This window comes from Aythya ferina (genome assembly GCF_964211825.1).
Source record: "Aythya ferina genome assembly, chromosome: 6".
NCBI classification, from domain to species: Eukaryota; Metazoa; Chordata; class Aves; order Anseriformes; family Anatidae; genus Aythya; species Aythya ferina.
In genome coordinates, this window is record NC_140303.1 from 19733764 (window position 1) to 19746100 (window position 12337).

Genomic DNA, 12337 nt, shown 5'->3' on the forward strand with positions numbered 1-12337 from the left:
AGGTAGGCAGGTGTCATGGCAGGGAACCAGGGAAGTTTCTGACCAAACTTATCTCTGTGATCGTTCAAAACTACCATACAATCAAACCACCTCCACCAGATATCTTCTGTTGAAAGAACATTGCACTTATGTTTTTCAACCAGTTTCTGGAGGCACGGAACTATATGTTCTTTTCATTTGGAATAAGGGGGAATTGGCTTGCTCCAGGAGGCTTCTTTTCTTTTTGTATTTCATAAGCCCAGGTTTTTCTGTAGCGTTAGGAATTTTGTTGCCAAGTAACTAGCTGCCCTGTAGAAATTCTTTCCTAAAGAGCAATGTACCCAATAGTGCATGACATAGTGGTATGGCTGCTAGCAGGTTTAGGGGAGCCTATATATGTGCTTAGAAGCAATTTTGCCATAACATTGCATAATGAAGTGCTCAGGACTGTGGCAGGGCTAAGGCTGCTCCCAGATGTGAGCTGCGGGTTACCAAAGGGCATGCCTGAGGCAGGGTGGCAGCCCAGCGTGGCTGCCTGTCATCTGCTTGGCACGGCCCTGCCGGAGAGGGCAGACCTTCACAGCACAGCCCTGCCACGTCCTTGGAAGCACACGGCGCAGCTCGTGGTGTCACTGGGATGGCTGCATTAGTGTGCCTGTTGACATGCACTGCGTCCGAGAGAATAGGAAACATTGCGTTCTCTGCTCCAGAGAAGAGCATTAAATTATTAAAGAGAAGTTACTAGCTCATGACTGATTTATGAGAGCAAACTCCTTTCTAACCTTTTCACCCTTGCAAAAGTAACGACACCAATAATGTGTGCTCGAGTAGAACCCATCATCTTCACATCTCGGGTGGCTTACCGAAGGCAGCGGCATTGTCCCGTCTGTCGGGTGCTGTGGTGGTCCTGCCCAGGGCATTGCACTGCTCCAGTGTCAGCGGCTCTGCACTTCCCACCTCTCCCACGCTTGCCATAAATCTCTAAAGAATGCTTCATGCTTTTTGCAGATAACATACGTCTACCTTTTAGCTCTTAAAGCTGCTCATCGGAGTGACCAAATGCACGATTTTTCTTTGGGATAATTCACAAATACAATTAGAGTGATGTGTATATAATGTATGGGATTGTTCCAGCGAAGCATGGTCAGCAGCCATGTTAACCAGTAAATTGTAAACCAGAGGAGATCTAAAACTGACTAAAATCAAATCAGCAGGATAACAAAAAGTGACAGCTAAGTGTATTTTAGACTCTGCAAGTATTTATAATGTGTGCTCATGGGGCAGTATTAAAATACATGTATCTTTTGGTTCTGCTCATGCATTGGTATGAGTGCCTTACTTGTCTTTCAGCTCAGTGGACGAATATCAGTATTAGCTGTTTCTAAAACATTGCAAAACCTTTTTCTGGGCATCATAAGAAAGTATTGTCACGCTGGTTTTAAATTTAATACCTCTCATAGGAGCAATGTCACAGCCCACCTGAGCTTCTAGGTCAATATGCTATTAAAGTAAGGGTAGCTTATCACAGACTTTTAAAGCTGTCATCTAAAATGACTTTTTTTTTGCTAAATTTCCAAACTTCCTATATGCTTTTGAATTTATGGCTGTATTTTTTTAGCCATACTTGGTGTATTTGAAAGGTGGCCACAGTTTGATAGCACTATAAAAAGGAATGGTATGCATGACTTACAGTTCTAGTCCTGAGAAATCACCTCTGTAAAGGTGGAATTCTGATTAACTGAAGTCAGCAGAAGTTTTTCTATTGACCTGCCAAAGGTCATGAGAGATCTTTTAAATCTGCCTTGTATTATTATAGGATTTATCGGCAGATATGGTGCTTTAGGGGAGACTTCTCTTTAGCCAGTCAGTGGATAGGTTCTGATGAACTTCTTTAAGAAATGGGTAAGGCTCTTCGTTACATTAGAGTAGATCAGGGGTAAAATTGCTAATGCCAATTTAGGTGTTCTGGATTTGTTTTGATATAACTGAAAGTAAGTAAATCTTAGATTTGAAATCAGTCTTTTGGTCTTACTCAGTGAACCCAACCAAATCATGAAGATCACATGTGAAGGAAGCAAACAGTCCTAAGGCTTCACTATGTGGAAGCACAAAGATTTGGGACTAGGCTTTCCTGTTCCTTCTTAGCCAATTCTCAGACAGTGGGTTTCAAAGCTTTCATGAAGCACCTGCAATGAGAACAGAGGGCATTTTTATTTAATAGTGTGCAATTTATAATGTAATTCCTGTCTTTTAGTAACAAGTAAGCTGGGTATCATTAGAGTAGAAGGTTCCACACAGCTCTGTGGAGCAGAGGCTTGACCTCATGGCTGCGTGCTTTTTACCTTTGCATTAGCAAGACAGGTGATCATGCTTCATCTGCATGTGGCTCTGGTTGTTAGGTCGGTCAGGGACTAGTGACTGAGACATGACTGTTGTTAGCGCAGGAGAGGGACCCGCCTCATAGAAAACATAGCTTTGGGAATTTCAGCTTATTTATTGAAGCAAATATGATTTCTCTATTACAAATTCACCAAAATCTCTTAGAACTGTATACTGATATTGAATCGCTAAAGTAAGGTGATCTCCTACATAAGAGGTGAAGAGCCTTGTTCATTAGAAAGGTATCACGCAGCCCAATAATACCAAACATAGTGCTCATGTATTTTGTAAGCATTAACTATCTGAAATATTTCTAGGTTTTAAATGTTTCTCAGGAGTGTTTGTAAGCCCTTAAGCAGTGGGATGGTGCATAAAATCCAATCGAGTGTAAAGGAAGAACAACAGACAGCAGAGGAAAGTTGACTTTTTCTTTTGTAATTATTTTTCTGGCATTAATGAGGTCAGATCCAAAGCCAATCTGAATCTGTAGGATTAGCAATAACACAATTATTTTCTGAAGCAAGGTTCTCACATTGGAAACATCTCTGTAAGTTAGCTATTTTAATGAAATAAAACTTTCTTGTATATAAATATAATTAGGATGATCTCAGTGAATGTGGTAATTGCTTTAAGTCATGTATAAGATACTTGGAAGCATGTTTTTTCTATTTTTATATATTTTAGTCTTAATTAGCCCTGGATTCCCAGAGATGTAACTCTGAGCTACATTGCTATCTATGTGAAGTGGCTAATTTGTACTCACAAAATTACTAGTGAGTCCTTGTAAGACGCAGCCATTCCAGTCCTGTAGACAATAGTTTTGATAGACATGTTAGAGCATTTCTGATAAATATTTTTGTATTTTAAGCTTTTCATCCATGCTTTAGTAGGTGCTTCTTGCAGCAGTTTTAGGAATCAATGTACAATAATTAATTTGTATTCATAAATACTATTACTACTGCAAAGTTAGGGTTTCAAATTAAAGGAAATCAAGAATTAAGGTTTTCTCTGGGGTAACAGTTTGCTTCCCTTCTGTGTGTGCATTGAGATATTGCCCCTAATTATTTGGCTACATGCTATTTTTACTCCACCACTTCATCCTTGTTCTGAAAGCAGAATGGATGGTACTTGCTTACTAGCACCTACCTAGTAATTTTTATTTCTCCTTGATGTTAAAAGTGTAGCCATTGGGCTTGCTGAGGGCACAGTATTGAAACTGTGCTCCAAAGATGAATAATTTCTCCTCTGCGTTCCCACAAACCTCTAAGGGATTTTGCAGCACCAGAGAAAGCCAGAACATCATCTCCTTCCCATTTTACAGCTGAGGCACTGAGATTCTGGAGGATTCAAGTCAGATGTTTCCAAAGAATTTTGGGACGTGATTTTCCAGAGTTCAGCCAAGGAGCACTGGTGGTATTTAAACGTGGGTAGAGGTACGCTTGCCACCACTGACAGGCACACTCAGAGTTTATCCAGTAGTGTCGCTTGCTTGCAGGAGCAGGTTTCACCTCGATGGCTTTGCCTGAGGTGTGTTCACCACACAAACTGACAAACAGGAGTGAAATACAGAGCTGGCAGCTCCCCAGCTTGGGCATTAATCGCCCTCACAGGGCAGGGGGCGTTCCTGCACAGAAAGCTGAGGGGAGCTTTAATCAGGCTGGAGCTGGAGCCCAGGGCTGGTTGAGGTGATTGAGGTGACATGCCAAACTTGAACTGCAAGCGGAGAGGGGATGCTTTACAGAGGAGCCCGAGTGACAGTGCTGGTGGCTTTACAGGCCTGTTGAGTTAACACAGTGCTGTTAGCAGCAGGCTGCAGCTGACATGATGGAAATTAAACTTCTGGGCTTTACTGTTTTGTAAAGAACAAAGTCAAATAATCTATGGAGCATTAAGGAAAAAGACAGGTATTGGCAAAAATCCAAAGGGAATCTCTGCATGCAGCTAGCTGTTCAGTACTGCAGTGGGAAGTTAAGGATTTCCATCGAGGAAATCATTGATCCTCCATTGATCCTTCCAGCGCCTACATCCCTTAATTCTGCTGCTGTGGAAATGCAGGGGGCTGTGTATGGCACCAGAGATGTGTGGGGCTGAAGTCTCAGTGAATACCAAGTACAGGTTAGACCATGGCAAATGCCTTGACCATGCCATGCCATGATGCTTGCCGGCTGGGGTTTTCTCACAAAAACCTGTGAGTCTTTGTTACAAAACAGGAGAAACTGCAGTGAAAATGGGGGCACTGCCCTTGGCTGTGGGTAGTGCAGGAGCTGGCTGGGCACACCAGCGCTGCTGCTGGTGGCAGCATGTGCTTAGCTTAAAAAGTACTGCACTGCTCTACCCATCTTCACTGCATGGTGTTGTTTTCCTATGCTTTTTTTTTCTTTTTTTTCCTTCTTTTTTTTTTTCCCCAAACCCTGATTAATATGTTTTGTGTGGTTTTGGAGCGACCAAACGTTTTTCCATAACCTGATTATCTGATTTCAATTAAGTTTCACTTAAGCTAAATTTCATTCTCAGTATGTGTGCAATGAAGGTGTGGAGTTGTTTGTTTATGTTTAAAAAAACAAAACCCACAAATATTCCCAAAGCTACTTTTAAAATAAATAGAACTGTTTTGGTGACTGCCAGCTTCACGGACAGCCTGTGAGCCTGTATCAGAGGAGCAGTTCTTGTGAAGTGCCGCCGGCAGTGTGGGCACTCTGCAGCTGCATCTCTGCTCCCCCTGTGGGGAAAAGGGCCCTGTCACCAGTGATGCTGTGCTTGGGCTGTCGCACCTGGAAATCCACAATGACATGGAAGGAAAGTTTAGGTCATGGTGGCAACACAAATACTGGCGGGGAACACAACTGGCTCTTACGCTTTGATTTAGTAAACCCTGGGGAAAGTTAATCAGTTCATGCTGGATCTTTGAGGCATGGAAGGAATGTATTGGGTAGAAAATACGTTGCTTTAAGTCTGTCCCAGCCTCGTGCGTTTGGTCGTTAGGAGGTCTCTGCAGAAGTAGTAGGTGCAGGATGAGGTCAGGATCCACACGCACTCGGCAGCAGTGACCTCGGGATACATCTTCACCAAGCACCAGCCTAATCGTCCTTTCATTTTTCTCTCAGATTGTGGTTTAAATGTGCACAAGCAGTGTTCCAAGATGGTCCCAAATGACTGCAAGCCAGACCTGAAGCATGTCAAAAAAGTGTACAGCTGTGACCTTACCACGCTAGTAAAAGCACACTTCACAAAGAGACCGATGGTAGTAGACATGTGCATTAGGGAAATTGAATCCCGAGGTAAGGCGTAGTTAATGGGCTCTCGTTGCTTTACTGATAATCCGTTTAGATTGATCTGGGTCATCTGGGTTTCTGCTGAGTGTATGATTGCTCAAAACAGGTTTGCACAAGACATTTTATGACTGCCAATTACCCCGCACTGTTAATATTATACTTCGTATTATTTCATGGTTCGTACCCATTTATAATTTTTATAGATTCTGCTAGAAATTGCTTAATGAACAATTACTGCTTTATAGCCATATCTTGGCACCTATCTTTCCAGTAATATTTTTATTAAAAAATCGAGGGAATGTGCTAAAGCAAAGCCAGTTAGTATTGATGTTTCCTCTTGCTAGTTCCCCTAGCACACAGAATATCCTTTTCTAGAGTTAGAATATTTGTTTTCATTCTGAAATGATGACTGAACATCTCACATGCTAATCTCAGTTATTTTTAAATCCGTTGTAATTGGCTTAATATGTTTCTTCAGCTCTGAAATCATTAGCATAAACGTAATTTAGTGCTGATTTAACAAGGCAGCTAATGCAGAGGTCAGGGTTAAAAGGCCAGGGTGAGATTTCATTCTGAAAGGAAAGCCTGATAAGGCTTTTAAAACTGGTCTGCTTTTTCTCCCTTAAATGAAGAACCTGGGAAAAAAAAAAAAAAGAACTGGGTAGAAGGAAACTAAAATTAATACTGATTTTAATCTTGTTAAAATATTCATTGCAGGTCTTAATTCTGAAGGACTGTACAGAGTCTCAGGATTTAGTGATCTTATTGAAGATGTCAAAATGGCATTTGACAGAGGTACGTTCTTTCCCGCATGCTGTACCTTCATGCTGCTGTGTTAAATAGACACGGTTTTTCTGCACAGCCCCTGCCTGTCTCATGCTCCACCGCGCAGGCGGTCTGAAGGAGTCTGGGGGCTGTTCTGGCAGAAGAGTGGGGGAGTCTCCCCCATCAGAAAAGCACATCAGCTTTTCTTTGGCCTTTATTACCAAAATCTGCTCTTCTTCTTCCATCAGTGTCTGTGCTTCAGTGATGATGTACACAGGAAAGGGTAAAGCTTTCTGAACTACTGCCCTAGTTTGCAAGTAAAACTACGCTCAAGGGGGTGGGGGAAGGATAGGACAAGCAGTGAAGTGCCTTAAGAGGACTGTGCAATTTAAATTCATCTTTCTGGATGAAAGCTCCAAAATAATAAGATAAATACAGTCATGCAAAGTTTGAATTATTACAGTCTAAAGGAAGTCAGTGAGAACAGACTCTTCTCTCTGGCAAAAGGCAGTAGGAAAATTAAAGGCTTTCCAGCTGCAGTTTCCCTATGCCAGTAGAAATCAAGGCCAAAATCCATTCTGGAAACTTTCTCTCCTGCTTCAGCAGAGAACTGGACCTATTCACACAACATCTGCCTCCTCTGCAGCCTTAGTAGGGTGGGGATGTGCTGGAGAAGCCAAGGTTTGGATCCATGTCCACTGCGGTCAGGAGTAGGTAGTACACTGTAGCTAAATGGTGAACATATGTTTTTCTTATAAAACAGGGAGGCTGTGGACAAAATTGGTTTCCTTTGCCTTTTTTTTTTTTTTTTTTTTTTTCCTCAGACCTTCCTTGATTTGTCATGCAGTGCTGACAAACGTGTTGTTTGGCAATGCAATGTGTACAGAAATAGCTAAACTTCCACACGTTTCTACAACATAGATAGAGCTAGAAGAGGCAAGCAGGTTTTTTTCCTAAAAAAAAATAAAAATAAATTTCTGTAGTCATTTGAAATGAAGAAAGGATATGTATCTATGTAAAAGTCTTGAGGTTTTAACTGTGAAATGATGAACTTCACAGCCCAGTAATGCACTGTTTTGCTTATAAATCCAAAATGTATAGTTGTGTCCAATTTAATAATGTTTGCTTAAGCAAGTTATTATTTTTGTTTTGAATGGTATTTTACCTCTCTTTGCATTTCCAAGGCTTTAATGTCAATGCCTTCTTCATACAGATGGGGAGAAAGCTGATATTTCTGTGAATATGTATGAAGATATCAATATTATCACTGGTGCACTTAAACTGTACTTCAGGGATTTGCCAATTCCACTCATCACGTATGATGCCTACCCAAAGTTTATAGAGTCTGCAAGTATGTATAACACATCTTCCTCCTGTTCTTCATTCTCATTCTTTTCTTCTTTTTGTGCATGACTTGCCTATTGACATATTCTGTCCCAGCAACTCTTCTGCTGCAAGTTCTATTTAGTAAGGATCAAGGAATAAATATGTGTTGCACGTTACAACACAATCACACAGTACCACACAATTGTAGGTACATTTTTCTTCCCCTTTGTCACCAGGAATGCTTCCTTTTCCTCACATTTACGTATTGCGTTGTTTTGCCTGTGTTGTGTGAATACCTAGTATTGGATAGTGACACTTAAAGTCTTTGCTTTTGTCTTGCTAGAAAGGTGATTTATGAAAATGTTTAGAAATAAGATAAGCCACTTGTTTCTAGAGATGTCCATTTTGAGTGTTTTTACAAGCTGATAAGTGCCCATCCTAAGGCCACTGTCAGGGGTGGCCTCTGCAGGCATGTAAGCCCAACTGGAACATCTCTGCCAAGCATCCTGGCTGCCTGGAGCAGCTCTGCGACTTGACAGGCACACCGTGCCCACCTGGAGAGGTCTGGGGTTGGCTGTGGGTAGAAGGGCCAGATGCTGGGCTTGCCACTGCTCTGGAGAAAGCTCTTTTCAAACAGTGTGGACACCATCAAGGAAACTGATGGCAAAGTTCCCAGTACCTTCTGCTGTTCCAGGGCTGCACCTGTAGATTGTTTGTGCAAAACTAGTTCAGTCAGCAGGGGCTGCTTGGGGATTTTTTTTTAGTAGGCTGCAGGGAATCCTTTGGAGTATAATTTTTAGGCAGTTTTCTTTGTCTAAAACCAATCATGTCCTGACCGTGCTTGAAGCACCTTTGGATAGGCAAATCCTCCACAAAGAGGTTTGGATAGGTTCTGTAAATAAGTAATTCAACAGAGCTGTGAGGTCCTGCTCTCCTCTGCAGGCCACCGTTCTTGTCCTTCCATGCGTGACATCCGGCTGTACATGTGGTGACCATGAACATCTGTGTTTCAGAAACCACCGATCCGGATGAACAGCTGGAAATTCTCCATGAGGCGCTGAAACTGCTGCCGCCTGCACACTGTGAAACATTAAGGTATCTCATGGCACATTTGAAGAGGTAGGTGGACTGTCTGGAAAGAACTAAGCCAAACTCGTTTGTAGGAAAGTCCATGTTAGGACCTTGAAAAGAGTTTGGGCAAGGCCCACCAAATTCTGCAAAGCAAATTTAGAGTTGTTCCTGGAGTCCGGCTGTGGTGGTAAATGGTAGACTGCACAGTGGTAAATACCCAAACACTGTTTTTTACCCCACTTCAAGCATTCACAAAGTATCTGAAGGACATAAGTTAAAAAAAGTCCACAGTTTTGAAACACAAATGTCATTCGCCTAACAAATTTGCACTGTGTTTAACGTGAATGTTTATGGTAAAATAAAAAAACAGCCTGTAGTATTGCTGGGAGTAGTAAGTTACTCCCCGGGCAAGGAAATAATACAGTTTAATGCCTATGGATTGGTGGCTTTTTCTGCTGTTTCATCTAACCTGATCATCCCTGACACCCTAAAAAAGATGGTGGATAGTGTGCACAGAGTTAATTGGCCATCTAGCCCCAGGTGCAGTGGGGTTTGCCAGCATGGATCCACCCATGCCAACTGCCACTAGGAGCATCAGTTCAGTGTGAGGTTTCTCCACCACCCTCAGATGTGATTGAAACTGGTCATTAGGTTTAAAAATTGCTAGACAGATTGACAGATGAATAACCAGTGCAACAGCACAGGTCCTATTTATTTCAGGAAAGTAGGGGGGAAAAATCAATATGACATGTAAGGGTATCAATTTCAGCTTCCAAATAACTCAAACTTATTGGCAATATATAAGAATTACTCTCTTTCTTTAGAAAAAGACTTGATTTTAAGCTCTTTTTTTTTCCTTTTATAGTTCTTCTACAAGTAGGAATATGTTGACTCTGCTGAGTACCTCAGGCAAAATTCATCTACAGGGTTTCTGCCTGATTTGTCCATTTATTTCAGTGACATTTTAAATGTATCTCTTAGAACAGACAGAGGGATGAAAGACTCAGAGAAATAAAAAAAAAAAACAACAACAACAAAAAAACTTACTGCTTGTCAAGTGTGAAGTTAATTTTTCCTTAGCCTGTTCAAGAGTTAAAATTGCTGCTCCAGTTAGCAAGTTGCTTTGGCACGTCGTATTTGTGGTATAGGTGAACAATAAGGTAGAAATTCACTCATTTTTAAACTTCCCATTGCTATGTTTGTTAAAACGGGCTGTGGGGATGGAAAAGTTGTTGTCATGCTGCTGAATTCAGGTAATCAGACACAGCTCCTTTACCTGAGATAACTACTAGTTGAAGACACAGAAGTTTAGAAACATCAATCCCACTTGTTTTAAAATAAAAATTCAAACAGAAGACAAAAAAGGGAGGAAAGGCTTATCTTTATATATATATATATTTATTTATTTATTTATATAAATATATATATATATTTGTATAACAAATCTTTTTTTATATATATATATATATATATATATATATATTTGTTAATGCAACAAGAGTTGCCAGAGCAGTGAAAAAAGAGAAATTACAAAAAAGCTTTCAACTACTGCCCCTGGATATGTAGTTGTTTCTGGGAATCCATATGGAGATTCATTTGTATAAAACAATAGTGTATATTTTAAATTTTGCATTATACAAATTTATTTCCTCAAGTGAGGCAGTTCACCAGGATGAATCAAGGCAGGAGTGACCCTGCTGGCACTGGCTGAGCAGACATGTTTCTGCAGTAGCCCTGGCAGAGAATGCCTCTCCTGGGGGTATGGTTCTTGGCCAGGAGTTAGTTTCTGGAGGCAGCCTCCACATGTGCCCAGAAGCAGGGCCTCAGCCCACAGCTTTGATGAGGTCAGGTTCCTGTGGAGCAGCAAAACGCGGCCTCTCCTCATCCCTCCTCTTCTGCAGATGGAGACCAGGCAGCAGGAGCCCACCATGGGCTGGGGCTCAGCTGCTTGGCAGATCTTAGGGTCCACAAAAGAAGAGGCAGGGTGGGAGTAGGCCTGTCAGAGCACAGACTAAATAGCATGCTGCAGATGCTGTGAAAATGAGCTTCTAGTGAGATCCTCATGGTTTCAAAGCCACCCCAAAGTGATGATTTCATTTCTTTTTAGTACGAGCCACAGGACGTAATTTGTGCTGGAGGGGAATGAGGTGCATTCAGGCCAGCTTAGCGCACTTAGCGTGTAATGCGTAAAGGCAGTGACTTCACGTGTACCTTGCCTGCATTGCAGTTGCATGCGTGAGGGAGCAGCAGTGTGACCACGTGGCATGGAGTCACATCATGCATCTCTGGTGAGCTCAGCTGCTCACGTAGCAGCTCCAAGAGGCTCTCCAGGAGCATGGCGTGCCTCCCAGGGGAACAGCCTCCAAGTGCTGCAGATTAAAGAGAAAAAGCAAAATTGTCCCAGTTTCACTGAAAGTGCTCATCAACCTGTGTTCCTGGTGGGAGGACAGACATCTGACTCAGGTCAGATCCAGGTCTGGGAGAAAGGCAGAAAGATGTTTCCAGCTTCTCCTCCCTATTTTTTTTTGTCAAGTCTGTGCAGGTACTGTGTGGCACAGAAGGCATCTTTCAGTCAGTGAAAAACACTTTTCTGTCCTTTCTTACAGAGTAACACTTCATGAAAAGGAAAATCTCATGAGTGCAGAGAACCTGGGCATAGTTTTCGGACCAACTCTTATGAGAGCGCCAGAACTGGATGCGATGGCTGCATTGAATGACATCCGTTATCAGAGACTTGTGGTGGAGATGCTTATAAAAAATGAAGACATTTTATTTTGAATATTTTGGGGGTTTTGTAATAAAAAGGAAGCAACAGTGTTCTATGGATGAAGGAATATTTTAAAGTAATTTAATGGCTCTCGTCGCTGCATTCCATATTTGCTAGAGCTTTCGATGTATTCAGGATAAAAATGAAGGAACTCTTTGTCATTTCTGTAGTGCCATTCAGCTGATGTTGAAAAAGGTTAACACATACTTTCCAGTACTAGTAATCCTGGGTGTTTATCATGTGAAAATAAAAAACAAGAAGCCTACAGCTATTGCATGATTTGCTCCCTGTTCTCCCTGCTCTGGTGAGAATCATTCCATGAAGAAAACAACTGATCTGGTGCAGCATCTTTGTTCTGGATAGTTTGTGGTTGTAATTCAGCATGTTTCTCAGTGTAAACCTGTTGTGAATTTGCTTTTATGTTCTATGTAATTGGTTTCTGATACTAAAAAGAAGGCCGACTTATGTGAAATTGAGCCTCTGGCAGTTTATTGACACTTCATATCATTCTCTGCCACTTTTTTGGCTGATTTGTTCTTGGTTTTCTTTCAGTTTTTTCATCATATAGTAATTTGTTTTTAACAGAAACAAAACATGTACTTTAAATGTTACTTTAAGTAATTCTCCATGATGTTTATGGTGGTTGCAGTGAAATCTGCAATGCTGAGCAGTGTTCCTTTATTATGATTGCTATTTCAATTGTAATTTTGTATTTTTATCTGGCATGCATATATTAATTTATTAAATTTTGCTTTTAGAACTCTAACACCAAGCTATT

The 12337-nt window shown here is 41.4% G+C and overlaps 1 protein-coding gene across 2 annotated transcripts in view; it reads left to right on the forward strand.

Annotated features, from left to right (window-relative positions):
- CHN1 (chimerin 1) overlaps positions 1 to 12325 on the forward strand; it is a 96024-nt gene extending 83699 nt beyond the window's left edge. For both annotated transcript variants that reach the window (XM_084524601.1, XM_084524600.1), the window contains exons 9-13: positions 5463 to 5636; positions 6348 to 6425; positions 7609 to 7746; positions 8735 to 8840; positions 11399 to 12325. In XM_084524601.1, the coding sequence (XP_084380727.1) occupies positions 5463 to 5636; positions 6348 to 6425; positions 7609 to 7746; positions 8735 to 8840; positions 11399 to 11570 (668 nt within the window). In that variant the 3' untranslated portion in view covers positions 11571 to 12325. The remainder of the gene's footprint in view (positions 1 to 5462; positions 5637 to 6347; positions 6426 to 7608; positions 7747 to 8734; positions 8841 to 11398) is intronic.
- The last annotated feature ends 12 nt before the right edge of the window (positions 12326 to 12337 follow it).